Source organism: Nannospalax galili, unplaced genomic scaffold, assembly GCF_000622305.1.
Source record: "Nannospalax galili isolate Female #2095 unplaced genomic scaffold, S.galili_v1.0 scaffold846, whole genome shotgun sequence".
In the NCBI taxonomy this organism is placed as follows: Eukaryota; Metazoa; Chordata; class Mammalia; order Rodentia; family Spalacidae; genus Nannospalax; species Nannospalax galili.
The window spans coordinates 1362693-1381006 of record NW_008356458.1 but is presented as its reverse complement, the minus strand read 5'-3'; the positions used below and the strand labels follow the sequence as shown (position 1 = coordinate 1381006).

Genomic DNA, 18314 nt, shown 5'->3' with positions numbered 1-18314 from the left:
ATTTAATTTTATGTCTTATAGGGTTTATACTGAGTACAATATTGTATAACTGTAATAATTCAACTGTAAACCTAAAAATGTACAGCCAATTTTGTAAGAGATGCAGCCTAGCTCAGAAAATTGTTATTGAATATGTTAATGCAGATGTAATGAAATGCTTCTTCTAATTATGTGGTTGTTAAATAAATAATTTTAAAAAATGGTTTTTGATGGTTGGGTGTGGTGGTACACACTTGTAATCCCAACACTCAGGAGACTAAAGCAGGAGGGAGGTGAGCTGAAAACCAGCATGAACTATTTAGCAAGACTCTATCTTAAAACAAATCTTAAAAGCACATTCAGAGTTATTTTAGAAATTGTCTTGGTGAAACCTGGAGTGTCTCCAGCTGGTATCCTCATTCAGGGTGGCCATACTTGCTAGGTTCAACTTTGTTCATCAGTAGGACTCAGATCTCACGAAAGTCAAAATCTATTTACTACATCCCAAGTACTAAGGAGTGTTTCCTTCTCAAACCATCATTGAAAACCTGGGCATCTCTAATGATTTTTAAGAGGAAAAAAATGAAAGACATCATGAATTTGCTAAAGTCACTGTTACACCATTAGCCTAAAACACTATTGTGGTTCAGCCCAGAGGAAACAAATAGGCACAGTTGAATCCCTTTTTAAACTGTTTTTGTTAAACTAAAGTTATTCTAGAACATCCTGTCAACTCCAACAGCAATAATTAGGGTGTTCACAGGAGTTCTTTTTAGTGTAAAGGAGCTGGATGTGCTCAGTGCACTTTCTGGTTGTCCGTCTTCTATGATGGACATGTGCTCTGGAAGCTGCTGCAGGCTGTTAACCACTGGGCACAATGGTTAGCTTATTTATGACTGTTTTGTTTTGTTGAGATAATGCCTCCTTAACATCTTGTAGCCATGGATAGCCTGGAACTCGCTGAGTAGACTAGGTGGCCTCCATCTCACAGAGATCTGCCTTCCTCTGCTTCCCAATTGCTGGGATCAAATGCATGTGCCACCACACTTGGCATATGCCTGACTTTTTTACATAATTCCAAACCGCCAGGATTTCATAACACTGTGGTAGAGTACATATCAGACATTTATTTTTAAAGGACAAAAAGAAAAAAAAATACATGTATATACATATATATAATACCTCTTACAATCAGGTCCGCAGAAGCAGAGAGTTTGTCCACACTTGTTTGGACCATGCAGATGTATTTCCCAGCATGCTTCAGCTGGATGTTTCGGATCATCAAATCACCAGCTGAATCCTGCTGATAAAGTAGAGGAAAGTGGCTACAATTACTTTTTAATGAGCCCTAAATAGCATTATCACATGAAGGACACTGTGACTAATGGATTTATTTTATACTGGCTTGTGAAAACATTAGTGATGCAAGCCATGGCCTATTGAAAATACGTGAGCCAGCCTGAGAGCTAAGAACACCAGTGTTCTCAGAAGGCACACCTTCCACAGGAGCTCAGGTGTCTGCCTCCTCTGGGCCTCTGGATCCCTCCACTGCTCCTGATGGCATCGCTCAACGTGCTGTGGCTTTGGATCTAGTCTTACCGATTTCCTTCAGCGTGTTCTCAGCGCATTGCCTGTGCTGGCAACTCTCAACCTTTGAAATTTTATATTTGGAAAGGGGAAACCTACATTTAGAGGCATCTGCATTTTTCTGCATAACCCTGTCTTGCAGCCAGCATTTTGATTGCTCTCAGGTTTGAATTAAAGGATTAAGAAGGCCAGACTCTCCAAGGAAATCTGGAATCACCTAGTGTGGAATGGTGCTAATTTGTTTTCCGAATGCCAAATGCATGTTTGATTAGCAGATGAATAGGACTAATTACATCCTAGTATGGATGTCTATGTGGCCCAGAAATATTTCTACACTGTTCTCCAGAAAAGCGCTCTTAATAAATAAGAGGATGTCCCTCTGCAATGTATCACAAAGGTAGCATTTCAATGAACTGCTATACCTTGGAGTATTGTTTCATGGTCCAGCTATTGAAAAGCTTGGAGAATAAGAAAGTAACGATCCCTGTGTTACATTTGGATGTTCTCCCCTCTTTCTGAATCCCCAAATTTAGTGCCTATTGTGTTTCCCAAGTTTTCTGATTCCAAACTACAGAATGGGAAGTTGACACAAACCTTGAAGCTTCTATTCCTCCAAATCGCAATGAAGCGGGTGATATTTCACATATGGTAGAACTTTCTAAGTGTTTTATTCTGTGAACACGCTTGATACATGTTCTCTGAGGCAGTTACTCTTGCTACTCTTATTTTACAGATGAGAAAACTCTAACACAGAAATGTTACTTGGTAGCTAGCAAATGATAGAGTCACTCAAATCCCTGTTCTCTGTGTGTGTGTGTGTGTGTGTTTGTGTATGTGCTCGTGCATGTGTGTGAGTGCATATGAAGATCAGAGGACAACTATTAAGTGCCACCCTTAGGCTTTATCTACCTTGTTTATTCAGACAAGGTACCTTATTTACCTGGAACATGACAAGTAGACAAAGCCTGGCTGACCAGGGAGCCCCCAGGGATCTGATGGATTCTTTCTCCTAGGTTCTGGGATTACAAGTATATGCCACCATGCCTGAGCTTTATGTGGTCCAGGGGATCAAACTCAAGTCTTTGTGCTTATAAGACAAGGACTTTACCAACAGAGCCATCTCCCCAGTCCTAATCCGTTACTGAGGATAATTTTATACTCCCCTCCAGAAAGCGCTTATCCTTATTTGAAATCAACGAGTACTTGGTTTCCTTCTGTTTCTGCACAACAGGTCACATTCATATTTACTAAGGGCAATGGAAAAGACAGAAGTGCCAATTGTTGCAAATAGGATTAGAAGAAGACAGGCAGAAGTACATCCTGAGGGGACAGCTGTAGTTTTGATACTTCGTTGTTTGGGGCTGATCCCTGCTGTGTGATTTCATCTAAGTCTCTTAATCTGTCTGCACCTTAGTTTATTGACCTTCGAAAGAAGGATGCCTTGCTACTGTCTGTGTTGTGAGAATCAAATGAGACTGTATGTCTATGTGAAATCCTTTTACAGACTATGAAGCATAGAGTAAATTTAAACTCACATTATTGATGGCCATGATCAATTTTCTTTGTGAAACAATCATGCCAGAGGCCTTAAATCTAATTCAAGAAGAGCGGAGATATTTTTTATCTGAAAGTTCTTTTATTTATAACACTTGTGTTCTCATCCAATTCTACTCTATACTGATCACATCTTACAATTGCTCAGTAAAAATGGGAAAATAATTACTAATCTATTTCATAGAGATTCAGTGAGGATTAGTGAACTAATATATGATAAGAACATGCTTGATAAATGACTAGGTACTTTGCAAATAAAAGGAATAATCATAATAATCATAATCATCATCAGTGTTATTAATTTTCTTTACCTAAGACAGTTCACAAGTTGGAGCTGCAAATAGAGGTTTAAATAAAAAATAAGCCTCATAAGGAGATGTGGGCAGAGGGGTAGGAAGCCATATTGATTTTAAAATGGAAGCCATACTGATTTTAAGGTGGAAGTTATATTGGCATTAAGAAAATGCTTACCCTGTCTCAGTGATTCGTCCTCTTTGCTAGGGGCTTAATGTCAAAGAAACTTACTGTAACCTGAATATTTCAGTGCATAGCAATCTACTAACACAACTGCATGATTATGTATTTTAGCCTGTATTCTAGCTATTCTTAAATTTGGGCTAGATTTAGAGCTTTAAAATCAAACTGAGATCAGAAATAAAGTCAAGATGAAGAAGGGGAAGGCTACTCTTTTCCTCAGAAATGTCCAAATCAAACTCTTCTTGAGATCCTCATTCACAATTCTCCTTGAGAAGACACAAAAGTAGCAGCTTATTTCCCCCAGTTCCAACTGTGGTCTCTGTTCTGTTTCTGATTGAACACACGAGGGCATCAGAGAATAGCAAAATAGTAACTGTCCTAAAACCCAAGTAAGCTAACTACCAACCACTGTTTCCACCACGCTGACTCAGGAAGCACAAATTGAGACGGTTTGCATTCAGAATGGGACACACGTCCCTCCTCTATTGTAACGTCCTCATTGTATCAAAATTAATGATCTGGTGGCTAATATACTTAGAGCTCACTTGTTTTTTTAGCAAGTAGTGGATAGTGGTTTGGAGAAATCAAGTGACAGCAATTTTTTTGTTTAAAAATTAAAAAAAAATATTTTACTTGTTATTTTTATTTTTTGTGTGTATGAGTGTATTGCCTGCATGTATGTAAGTGCATGCATGTCACACAATGCCCATAGAGGTCAGAAGAGGGCATCAGATCCCCTGGAACTGGAGTTATGGACAGTAATTAGCTGCCATATAAGTGCTGGGAACTGAACCCAGGTCCTCTGCAAGAGCACTCTTAACCACTGAGCCATCTCTCCAGCCCCTAATTTTTTTTTGTTTGTTTGTTTTTATAAGGGTCTTTCTGTGCTGACCAGAGACCAGGCTGGCTTGGAGCTTACTCTGTAGCACATGCTTTCTCAAGGTTGGGTCTTCCTGCTCCTGCTTCTTAAATTTGGGGATTACAGGTTTTGTGCTACTATGGATGACTGGATGAGAGAAGCTCTGCAGATGAAGAGTATCCCTTAGTCTTTCCTCCCAGCAAGATGTCTCCCCTGTGCACCTCTGCCTAGGTGGTGCATAGTAGACGCTGTGTCTGATAGGCCAGGAACTTTTTCAGTCATCAATCCATTCTAATTAGCTGGTGCTCATGAAATTTTGAGAGATAGTATTTTTCATATTTACTTTGCCAGTGAACTTGGTTTTAGTGGGACAAACAACTGTTCTGCCTAGTCTATGAAGAGTTTTCTCAATCTATCCTGTCCAGTTATTACGATTAATGGCACCCTTCTTTCAGATTATATAGCTATGAAAGTACTTTACCAAGTATTTCTTTTGTGGTAGGCGTAGGGCTTTGTATATTTTTAGACCTCTAAGTATTTGGTATCATTAATGCTTTCATGAGGTAGTAGCTCTCTCATTAAGTCAAATTTATTAAGCTGAACTACATGAAAGATGTCCAGAATGATAATATTGGCAATGTTATCTGGTCTTTCTCAACCAATGTTCCAAGAGAGAATCCCTAATGAACAAAGACATCCACTGGTGTAATGAATTAACTTCTCTCCCATGCATCTAAAATGGTATCCATTGGATACCACCCTTGGGAGAACTGAGAAAATAGTCATTCAAACCACTTTTAGTGTTCTGTAACTGAAACTCTATAACAAAGTCAGCATGCATGTAATGAACAGAATTATTATAATAGTTAGGTGGCACATATATCCCAAATATATCCCATGGATCTAGTTGTTAGCTTCAGGGCATTTATACTCAAGCTAAGGGGCACACTTGGGATGAGAAAGGCAAATCAGTAAATCAGCTTCTTAAGGCAGTTGAGGGAGGGAAGGTCTTTGCAAATCGTAGCTCCAGTTGTATACTCCACTGTTTTCTGATTAGGCTCACCAAGAAAGTAGTAGAGTGAATCTTTATTACCATTGGGAATGTAGAGCTGTGTTAGGGCAGAAAAATAATTGTGAAGAATGACTGTTATAGATACAAATTATTTTCAGATTTAACCTTCTCTTGCTACATATTCAAGGATAATGTGTATTTTCCAGTAAGTAAAGCATCTCAAAACTTGAAGCATTGGGAGTCAGGTTCCATGGAGATAATAAAGAACAGTAACTGCAGTAAATATGCAGAATCAAGAGAGCAAGCCCCAACTTTATGATGATGAGTCTTCTAAAGAGCCAAAAGGAGAACAAAAGCAGCCTAAAAACATACAAGCAAATAATCGTTTATTTTCTAACCATTTTTGTGGTATGTTATATGATAATGGGTGTGAAGTTTGGGCTTTGAAGTTCAAAGCTGAGTATTGCTGTTTAGATGTAGAGAAAAGGCACTTCATACAATGTCCGAGTCTCAATTTTCTTCTTCACACACAGCAATTAAAACAACAACAACAACAGAAACTAACGGGTTGAATTTTTGTGCCAGTAAAGATAAAGCTTGCTATGTAGTGTTACTTAATAAGTGATGCAAAAGGAACAGGAATTAACCAAGAGTTTTGTGAAATAAGATGCTGGAACAAAACAGTGACTTTACTTTTTTTTTCAAGCTAATCTAAATGCATTAATTTGGGTCAATTTCCAGAAGTTTGGTTATATGTTATTTCCTGTGGATAGTATGATATTAATACTTACCCCTCCCACTCTTTCAAAGTGGTCCCCATCTTTGTCGAAGTCTATCAGGTGCCCATTAAATGACCAAGTAAATACAATGTCGAGTGAGTGATCATGTGTCACCTGGCATGGCAGAACAATGCTTTCTCCCACAGTGACATCCATGCTGGAAGGCGGAACCATTACCTTTGTTGGATCTGGAAATTTAAAAGGAAAGCAACAGGGGCTGTGGATGTGGCTCAGTGGTATAGTGCATGCCAGTCATACAGGGATACATATATACATATATATGCTCAATTTCTAGCACTCAGCTCAATTTCTAGCACTTCCAAACCCACCCCACAAACCAAACAACAACAAAAGAAAAACAACAACACTGATAACAGTTTATGAGCTTATGTGGAAATAAAGGGTAGAATTTGAGAGCAGAAGGAAAGTCATTTGTTTGGTGGTTTTCCTTAAGCTGAGATCAACCAACTTGAGTCACCTGGGAAGCCCAGATTCAGACAGGAGGTTATTTTCAATATAAAAAGATGAAACTGCTCATTATGTGCACTTTCACAGAGCAAGAGGACTAGCTTGAGAACAGCGAGGTGAGGCCTCTGAAGATAAGCATGGAAGGACCTACTGCTTGGCAGGCTGCTCTGAAAAAGCCTCTTTTAGAAGGCTTTGCATAGCTCTCCAGGCTCAATAAAAGCTACATCTCTGCTGCATACAAACAGGAAGAGCCATGTAATTTGAAGTTTTTTGGGCTTTACTTTTTCTGTTGTAAAAATGATTAGTGTTTTAGTTTGGCAAACTTAGAAAATTCGGGAAAATTGCAAAGGAACAACAAAACAAAAATTTCTACACAAAGCAAAATCAAATGATGTCAGATTAAAAAATTCTGTTTTTATTTGATCTTAGCCAAAAGGCTAAGAAGTGCTAAGAATTCTGTTTTCATTTAGCTTTAATTGCCCTCCTCTTTGGGATCAAGGTTTTCCAGTTGTTTTGTTTAACCTCATTGTGAACATGGTAGCCACAAAATGGTCCTTCTTTCCGTACTTCATAAATATGGGTTTGTTTATATCTTTGTCAAGACTCTTTGCAATCTGCATAAAACACTGCTCAATTTACAGATTACCACTTTGAAACTAGTATACTTTAGGAAATTCTATTACAAATATAAAAAATTTGATGACTATCATGGACCAAGTGACACATGTATTTGCTTCTTCAATGTAAAGAGTATTAGTGTTCAGACTGGAGATTGCTCAGCTGTTAAGACAGCATACTACTCCTCCAGAGGATGAATTTGGTTCCCAACATCACAACTGCCTGTAACTCCAGCTCCAGAGGACTCTGACACCTCTGGTACCCTAGGGCACCTGCACACACATGCACATACCTACACACAGACATACCCTCATATAAATTCAATTAAAATAAATCTTTAAAAGAGTATCCATTTTCAAATTCACCATTTAGTTTTAATAGGCTTGCTTAGCAGAGATGGTTTATGAATTCCAAATTACATGCATACACATGTGGTTCCTTAATTCTTGACACAACATGATTTCATAAATGATGTCAGAGAGTACAATGGTAACAAGCAATGTAAATTAATATAATGACTATATACATGCCTCAAGAATGAAAGAATGAATTCAGCCATATTTCCCCAAATCCATATAGAAAACCAAAGTATACAATTGCAGGCAAGATAAAATAGAAAAACACAGAAAACAAAAGAAAACATAGATTAAATATCTACCATATTCACAGGATTACATTTCAGGTAGTGAGGTATATAAATATTTATTAAAAGAAATCTCTTACATTAAAATCCTTACTAGGAATTTTGAACTTATATTTCACGGGACAGCTTTATTTTGGTTTTACTTTCTAAATGACAATAATTGTATTTATTTGTGGAGTACAGGGAGATGTTTCAATACATGCATAGATTTTGTAGTGATTAAATCCATTGTCTGGTATTCATCAACTCTCCATTTATCATTGGGCCCTTCTTCCTGTGCTCTGCACTAAAATTTCATCTATTAAGAGAATATAACTGCCATTTGTGAAGTTGGATTATGTATTTTAATACTTGGCACACAGCTGGTGACACTGGCAGTTTGAGAAATTTCTAAGAGGTGGTAACTTGCTGGAGGAAGTCAGTCACTGTCAACAGGCTTTAAGGGTTATAGCTTGGCCCTACTTCCTGTTCCATCTCTGCTTCCTGATCCACAGAGATGTGAGCAAGCAGTGCCACACATTTCTGCTGCCACAGAGCTGCTATGCCTTCCCAGCCATGATAGACTTAAGCTGTGAGCCCAAATCAACTTTTCCCTTAGGTCACTTCTTGCTTGCCAGCTATTTAGTCACAGAGATAGCTAATGTAAATAATACACCTACCAAATATATATATGTATGTATGTGTATATATATATATATATGTGCAAATATATGTGCATATATAATGTTACAAAAAGTATATGATGGCTGAAGGAATAAGTCATACCCCAGATCCTTAGCACTGTTAAGAACTTATCATGGATTATTTCATTTAATCCTAATTGATGCTATTATTACCTCTTTTTAATAGGTGAGAAGACTGATGGTTAAGAATACTTTAGGAACTCTGTATTGTACTATCCTGCCTTTCCTTCCTGTAGCTGAAAACCTGCTATCCACATACACATCTTTCAGAATACAGGCCTAAGGGCATAGTACAGCAATCTGTACTCTTCCTTAGGTGTAGTCAACTGAAGATATTTAAGTGCAGAAAGAATTCTAAGAATGTCTGCCATGGGATACAAATTGTACTGTAAAAGTAATGAACTTAGTGCCACAGATAGGTAACAGGCAGTGACTGCTAAAATTCTGGCACTCATGCCAAGCTTACACATGAAACATAGGAGACTCGAGTCAAATGTCCAGACTCAAGTCCTTAAAAATATTCATCTTCTTATCTCCTGACAACATTTGGGTGATCAATAAGGAGTTGGCACATATTCCAAAGCTATACCCATGTGAAATTGGTTCATTTCTTTATATTATTTTTTTCTTTTTGTGCTAGGAATTAGAGTCATGACTTTGCATATGCTAAGCACATCCTAAATCATTGAGTCACATCCTTCACATATTCAGGGATAGGGACAGATTTTTATTATGATAAACTCAAATGCCTATTAATCAAGGACCAGATATGTTCTTTACATAAAGGATCGTGCTGGTCCAGTTGTTATGCTGACAGCAGCCAATTCATTAATTTAGTGCTTGTTGTTGATTCATGTTTTGAGTTCTGAAGTAGCAAGAATCAATGCAAAGTAAGTCATGTACTGTACACACACCGGAGAGGTCTCCTAGGGGCTAGAAAAGATTAAACTAAAGAGGTTGAAAACCTCATTAGCCCCTTAGTTTTATCAGTGTCTACTTCTTCAGTACTCTTGTTTACATGGTTATGAATTCTGATGCTTTTACGTGATTAATTTCCTTAAACTTGAATATAAATGCTGTATACAAACAAACAGATGGCTTCTTGCAAAACAAACTGTCTCCCTTCCTTTGCTTTTAATTCATCAAGATCAGGAAGGACCTGTATCTATGACTTCTGTTTTGAAGAGTCATTCTTGCTATTGTCTGTGTATAGAACTCTCAGAAGCAATTAGAACTAAAGATGTGAAGTGATGCTTGGATTTGGATGCAATTAAGTGATAACAATAAATAGAACCAACGACGCTCTCAAGTTTTCTTCTTATGGTTGGTTCTTCCTGAGAAGGGTGACAGATTCGGGACTCTAGAAGACCGACGCTGAAAAATATGTATTTACCAATTGCTTAACCCCTCTTAGAGGTTATAAAAATTCTTTTACCTCCTTCAGTTTTTTCTACAATGTACTGATGACAGAAAGTAAACCAAGTACTTTGTTCTAAAGTCTATAATAACCACAAGAAAAAGTTGATTATTATACACTTAATCAATAGATAACAACTGAATATATATATAATATATATCTAAGCCACATTGTACTCTCACTTTATGATTGGTGAAAAGACTTTCTGAAATAGAGCTATTGTCTGTAGAAACAAATGCTTTTGGCCATGGCACCGAGATACCTACACACTCATGGTTTTGCAGCACTATGCATAACAGCCAGATTGCAAGATCAGCCTAGACGTTCATTAAAATATGAAAGGGTAAAGAAAATGTGGTATATGAGCACAATAGAGTTTTATTCAACCACAAAGAAGAACAAAATTGTATTAGAGAGAAAATTAATGGAACCAAAAGCATCATGTTAAGTGAACTCAACCAGCCTCACATAGTCAAATATCGTTTTCTCTCATAAATGGAATCCAGATTTAATATACCAATGATACTAACACCACCACCACCACCACCACCACCATTTCTACTAATAATATTGATATGAGAGTAGATGGGGGATTAATTTGGGGGAAGGAAGGGAACCACAAAGAAGGCAAGGGAGAGTAGGAAAGGGCAATGGGGGTTGGATATAAGCAAAGTACGTGATTACATGTATGAAAATGCCATCATGAAACTCATCATTTTACAGTAAACATACACTAATAAAAACGTGTTTGGGGGTCTGTAGGCTAATGATTCCATTTGAAGTCTTTTTTATTATTAAAATTTTTATTTTTTATGTGTATGAATGTACTGCTTGCATGTATGTAAGTGCATTCATGTCATGCAATGCTTGCAGAGGTCAGGAGAGGGTGTCAGATTCCCTGGAACTGGAGATACAGACAGCTGTTAGCACCATGTGGGTACTGGGAACCGAACCCAGGTCCTCTGCAAGAGTAGCCAGTGCTCTTAACCACTGAGCCATCTATACAGCCCCTTAAAAAAATCTTTGCATGTGTGAATTTGTGAATGCAGGTGTGTCCATACCACAGTGCACATATAGAGGCCAAGAGACAACTTTGTGTGTTGGTCCTCACCTTCCACCTTTCAGGGTCTTTTTGTTTGTTGTTTGCCTGTGTATGCTGGGCTAGCTGGCCTGGGAGCCTCTGGGGAGTCTCCTGTCTCCACCAGTCTTCACTGGGTGGGAGTCCTATGATTACAGACACATACTCCTGCATCCAGCTTTAGGTGGGTTCTGGGATTTGAATTCAGATCCTTTATGTTTGAATGGTAAGCACTTTATCCACTGAGTCATCTTCCTAACCACAATGATTCCATTTTTAATGTTTTTCTTTTCTATATATCAAGTGTTGCATTTCACTTTATAAATTCTTCACATTTCAATCACTGTGCCAAGATATTTACTTGGAGCCTATTAAGGAATCTGTGTGTGTGTGTGTGTGTGTGCGTGTGTGTGTGTGTGTCTACTCACCTTGATTCATTTCTGAAGTTAGCAAATTTCTTGACTGTAATGGTTGTGATGATGTCTTTTGGTAGGGCTATGTCTTCTTTCTTTTTTAAGGGAGTTTTGAAAACATGATTCTTCAAAGGCTTGGAGCTTGCCAAAGAGCTAATGGCATGTTTACTTATGACACAAGGGAGACCAGACAGAAAACTGTTTTTAATAATAGTTAAATGCCAACAAAGGCTGCTGATGGATGATGATAATAATCCTGGAGGTCATATGCCTGTGGATAATCTTCAGCACTTTGTTGTTAGCCCCATTTTTTTTCAATAAAATAAAATCAGTGCTGGGTAAACTAATTTATCGATCCTATATAAGATATATATCAAACAGGAATGCCCTAAATATTAGATGAGAATCAAGATTCTCAGTGATTCAAGCTGTACTAATTTTTTTTTAAAAAATCTAGGTTGAAATTCAACACAGATAATGCCAAAAGACTTTGCTTTAAAAATGGGCGGCCCTTGATGCATATTGGAGGATTGACAGTGCAGCATGCACAGCATCCGTGTAGCTGCCAAGGAAAGCTATTGCAGTCTTAGGCTGTGCACATTGTATGTGTTATTCCAATTTAAAGAGGTAATAATCCAACTGTATTTTGCATTAGTCAGAGCGCAGCTTACCAAGGCTATCCTTTGGATTCACTGACAGATTAGCACGCCTAGGCTGTTGAAGGATCTAACAAGTCTGTAACAGCAAAAATCACTGCGAGTGTTCAGCACAAGAAAGAAATTAAGCTACACAATAGTAGCTTTCAGATACGTGAAGGTTTACAGGCAGCAGCTATTTTCTATTGCCCCACACAGAAAGGAAAGAGCCACATGCCTGTTTCATCTCGGCATAAGGGAGAACATTCTAATAATTAGATCTCCACACAGGGAAATTGTCTTCCTAAGGAGGACATGGATCTCCATTTGTACAAGTATTCAAAGGGAGATAGGAGCCATCAGAGAGGGCTCCCTTGGGACACTGATGCCCAGCAGGCTGGATAAGGTCAACTGCAACTTACTCTTCTCATGTCTTTCTTCTCTAACACACACATGCACAATGGTGTTTGCCTGGTCTCTCCATCTTGTACTCAGCATCTTCCCCCTTCTGACTGATGGACACTTTGTGAGAAGGTAATCTTAATTTACACAGAAAGCTCCTGCCTAAACCAACTACCTCAGTGATGGTTAACAAATGGGGACCCTTCATGGTCACCATTCCCTCCACATATACATACAGATGACATTCTACTCTAGGGAAGAGCTTTCCTATCTCTCTGATGTAATTATTTACTTACATATATTGTCAAGAACTCAGGACTTCTTATTTTATTCAACAGTTTGTAAGATAGTACTAATCATTATTTTAATGCTAAAAAATTCTACATTTTAGACAGTGGACATCCTTCTGGGTTAGTTTCTCTATTCTGTTGGCATTTTATCACTCAGGAGTTCCTTATTTTCTTATCCAACAATGTGTTCTTTTTGTGTGTGAGTGTTGAAGTTCTCTGCTTTTCAGTTAGGTTGTGCTGGGGTTACAGATGTACATAGCCATGCCCATCTTCTAAAAACTATTTTTATTTATTATTTTGATTTTATGTATATGAGTGTATTGCCTGCATGTATGTAAGTGCACCCATGCCATGCAATACCCGTGGGGATCAGAAGAGGGTGTAAGATTATCTGGTACTGGAGTTACAGATGGTTGTTAGCCACCATGTGGATGCTAGGAATTGAACCCGGGTTCTCTGCAAGAGCAGTTTGTGCAAGAGCAGTCAGGCCTCTTGACTGCTAAGCCATCTCTCCAACCCCCCATCTTTTTTCTCTTTGTTTTGATGTGGATGGGTATTGATCTCAGGTCCTCATGCTCACACAGCAAATTCTCTTATTCAGTGAGCCATCCCCTGAGCCCGAGGTTTATCTTATATTTTCTCTTCCTATGGACTTGAAATAAGTTCTCCAATGAACCCTTTTAGTGGAGGATATTTTGGGGAAACCCAGATATGAACAATCAATGTGCTCATTGTTGCTGAAGTCACTGAACACACACCCACAAATCACATGCCTTTATAGCTACCGATATCTTTTATTTTGCAGATACTTCCTTATGTGCTTCATTGAGGTTACTTCTTGTTGCTGTTGTTAATCCTCCAGCCTCTCTGACTGCCTTCTCTACCTATCACTCTTGCACCATGCCCTAGATTCTGAGACCACAGACCCACGAATCCATAGAGTTCTCTGACCCATCTCACCACCCTTCATAATCAGACACTTTGATTTCTCCTTTGTGTGGGAAGGGAAAGGAAAAGTTATTGGGACTTGAAGGGAAAGGAAGGGAAGGCTTAGTTTGGCTTTCTAGTTCATGTGTACATATTTAAAATGTATGACCGAGAGCTAGGGAGATGATGCAGCAGCAAAGAGCTTGATTGCCATACAAACCTGAGGACTAGAGTTTGGATTCTCAGCAACCACATGGTTGGGTGGGTGTGGCCACCCCAGTAATCCCAGCACTCTGAAGGTGGAAACAAGAAGGCTCTAGGACCAAGCTAGTTAGCTAGACTAACTAGATCAGTGAGCTCTGGGTTCGACTGAGAGATCCTGCCTGAGTGAATAAGGTAGATAGCAACAGACGACGACTCTAGATGTCAACCTCAGGTACACACACATGTGAATGGACTTGCACACATGTGTCCTCATGCACATGGGAAGAGACATACACGCATGCATACCATACACAGATAGACATGAGAGAAAGAAAATAAAATGCAGCATCAAACAATAAAATTTAAAAACTAGCTAACTCAAATCTACAGTGGAAGTCATTTAAAACTGAAGTTTTATGCTACTCACAAGAATGAATAAAAAGAATTAATCGCTTTACCAAAATTTAAACATTGAATTTCTGCCCTTCACACCATGGGGAAAACCCAAGTTAAGACATTAATAAAATGCTTATTGTCAGGAGCAAGGCATAATTTAATAAATATATTCCACTTTTAGAGACTAATTCATCCTTAAATAAAACTGGATTCATTTTCTAATTATTATCTTCTGTTGGATCATTAGGTTCTATGATTTATTTCTATTTCTTGTTTTTTTTTTTTTTTTTTTGAAGCAGTGTCTTAATATGCAGCCAGAACCACCCTGTGACTAGATCTCTTTCTGTCTCAGTCTTCTGAACACTAGGGTTACAGGCCTGTGCTACTACACTGGGCTTTGGTAGCTACTTTAAAATGTGCACACACACACACACACACACACACACACACACACACACACAGAGTTGTTTTCAATTTTCCCTTTTCTCCTAGAGTTACTTTGAGAAAACAACCTATTCTGTCGCAGAGTTGGGTGGGAAGGTGGGATGGATGAAGTCGTGGATGTCATCCTTGAGAAGCCTATGCATGCTTTCCTACATGCCCTTTTCATATTGTTCAGTTATTGCTACTTCTACATGTAGCAATCCCCCACACCGTGGGAAACAAGGCCATGGTTGAGAAACAAGAAAAAGGAATGGGTCCTAAGCAGGGAATTTGCATAATGAAACTATGATCCTGAAAGTATACCCCCCAAAGAACTGTGGTCTCTTTGGACAACAGCTACCCCACTTCCTCACAAGCAGGGCCAACCTGCAAGCCTAAACTGCCCTTATTCAATAACTCCTAGTTGCCACTCACGCCCTCCCTTTGGGTGCTGCATAACTCCGCTAGGTCTGCTTGTCTCCACCAGTGGTTCCATTCTCTCCAAACTACAAACAGCAAAATGATGTAAATAAGCCCATCCAATTAAAATTAACTGGGTACCACAGAGCTCTGCCTTGCAAAACTAGCCTCCATCAGGAAACAAACACTGACCCATCAGAACTGCCCTCATTTGCATGACAGGTATTGCAAGGTAGGAAATTGTACTATGGGTAGGTTACCTTAAGCCTTTTACCAAAGCCTTTTATCAAAACAGTATGGAAGCAGCCCTTTCATGAGTCAAAGTTTTATTTGGAGTCAGAGTTTTAATTGGTGTCTTGGTTCTTTGACTAACTTGATAAATGACAACAAAAGAAAACATCAGACAAATTTTGGCCCAAGATGGATTGAGTAGAACCTGGAGACTTCATTGTAAAGCAATTCACAAATCATCCTGAGCAGGTGTTTACTGATCTATTATCAACCAGGGGAGAAAATAAAACAAAACAAGGAAACAAAATTATTTAGTAAAAGTGACTGACACAAATGGAAACTGTACAAGTCACATGATGGAGGCAAGTATGGGGGCTTGGCAGCCTGATGATTTTCCAGGTCAGCAGACTGCTGGTCCCGACGTGTAGGTGTAGAGAACACCCACTCAGTTATGAAGATTGTCCTAATGACAGCTCAAAGCACTTGATTGCCTCCCAAGTCTTCACTCAACTGCTAATAGCAAGTTGTTTGTTTTTAATAAGCAAATTATCATTTGTCTAAAATTCATTTGTGGTCAACCTGCTTGCTTTTATTTTTGCCTGACTCCAGGGAGAGCAAACCTCTTGGTTTGGGATTGGTGTCATGTTGCAGTTGCAGGGTCTCTCAACTCAGATGTCTTTTTAAATGCAAAGAATTTGCTGCAGGTTCCTAAGATCTATGATCAATAAGAATACTCCTCAAGCAAACTGGCAAGTAAGTAGCCAGGGGTAGGGGGTGGAGATGGAGGATTGACTAAATATATCCTCAGTTTGACATTTTCTTTTTGAAGCTTTCTTTATGGCATAAAAGAAATGACAATCTAAAAGGACTTCTCTCAATGACAAATTAAAGTCTATCTTCAAGCCAAGGTATAATTAGAACCAGTCCATGACATTCCTTTGACTGTGAGGGAAGATAAAAAAGAATCCTACATTAGAACCATAGATACATCTTTTACTCATGGAGAAACATTTTCATTAAGTAATAATTAGACTTCTTTCTGTTTGGGAAAGAGGAATTGTAAGCCTGTTCCTTTCACCTACTATACATGAGTAATTCTCCTGTATGAGTCACTGAGCCAAAGGGTCCCAAAGAAATCCCATTAGTGTCAGTGAGATTGAGCGAATTACATTATAAACAATACATAAATGGCATAATAAGGTCTTTGCTGATTAAAAAAATATAGTATTGCCTCTGAGGGTCATTTGCTGTATCTACTGATAGGGAATAAGGAGTATTTACCTAGACTCCAAAGGAAATGACACATATATCTTGAGGCAAGGACAATGAACTCGCAAGACAAAAGACTTCTCATCTCCATACATGCAAAGTACCACTTGGAACCTTGTGCACACACACAGAGGCAGTATAGGGGAAGGATTAATATCCTGGACAGTAGATGGTGCTGCAACCTCAGCAGAAGGAGACCATATCCTTTCGTTCTGTTTAACCTGCTCCAGTCAGCAAATTTCTACATTTTCAGATTCTTGAGTTTAAGAATTTGGCATCTTAGGAAAGAGGCAATAACTCTCATATTCTAAAACATACCTCTGTTTGCTTATAGATTTGAGACAAGGTTACCAAGGAGCACATGGACCTTAAAATGTAGGGTATTGGTATCTTGGCAGACATTATTAGCTAACCTGCCTTTATTTGATATAGTAGTATTGATTTATAAAGATTTCTGCAAAACAAAATCCATCATAGACACACATATCTCCAGTTACCTTGTTTTGGAGGCTTGTCTGTAATATAATGTAATTACCATTCTTAATAGCTCTTCAGCCCCTAGCAATGAATGAAATGCCTCCTTGGCACACACGCTAGATAAGACATCAGGAGTTGAGATAAGTGGTGGATTCTTTCTGCTGTAATCCGTGCTTCAGAACAGAATCTGTATAAGCTTTCAAGAAAACCTAAAGGAGAATTCTGAATTATAGTCTTTGACTGTTCTACATTTTGAGAAGATAAATATCAATTACTAGGAAACTCTTTGTAAGGCTAGGTGACTCTCTGAAGTAGGTTCAAGGGTTACTGCATGAGAGTAAAGTCTTCTACACCAGGGGAAAGGAAAGTTTTCTTTTCATTGAGAGTTGCTGACCCAAAAAGAAAAGAAAATCAATCAAGGGTCAGAGAAGTATAAAGCAACTTAATTCAGTTTACTTTCAGAGTGTGTTTACAACTTTTCATGTTTTTAAATTGCGTGCAGGGGACATAAAAGTCTAAGGATACTTCAGATACTTTAAAACTTAGATTTCATCTATGTAAAGACAGTAGAGGTAGGGGAGAATTAGAAAGCTACAAGAAACAAAAAAGATGGAATTAGAGAGAGACTGACCAAGAAAGACACAGGCAAGATAGCACACTGGTGATAAAGGACAGTCACACCAACAGGAAAAAGAGCAGTAGCGATTTTTAAAAATTTAACAGGGAGTCTCGAGGGCTGGAGACGTAGCCCAGTGGTTAAGAACACTGACTGTTCTTGCAGAAGACCCGGGTTTGAATCCCAACACCCACATGGCAGCTAACAACTGTCCTTAGCTCCAGTTCCAGGGGATCTGACAGTCTCTTCTGTCCTCCGTGGGCATTGCACAACACGGGTGCACTTACCTACATGCAGGCAATACATACATACACATAAAATAAAAATAAATAAAATATTTTTTTAATTAACAAAGAGTCTCTTATGGAGCAATCTTCCATTTCATGGTCTTTAGGATGTTAAATTAAGAAAAATTTTGCTGGGAATAACCCCCCATACATGCTTCTGCTAGCAACCC

At 38.5% G+C, this 18314-nt stretch overlaps 1 protein-coding gene across 1 annotated transcript in view; it reads right to left on the bottom strand.

Moving 5' to 3' along the window:
- Cntn4 (contactin 4) overlaps window positions 1-18314 on the bottom strand; it is a 1122320-nt gene that overhangs the window by 29199 nt on the left and 1074807 nt on the right. Inside the window, exons 16-17 of the mRNA XM_008854554.1 lie at window positions 6260-6435; window positions 1162-1282 (exon numbers count right to left, since the gene is read on the bottom strand). Of these exons, the coding sequence (XP_008852776.1) occupies window positions 1162-1282; window positions 6260-6435 (297 nt within the window). The remainder of the gene's footprint in view (window positions 1-1161; window positions 1283-6259; window positions 6436-18314) is intronic.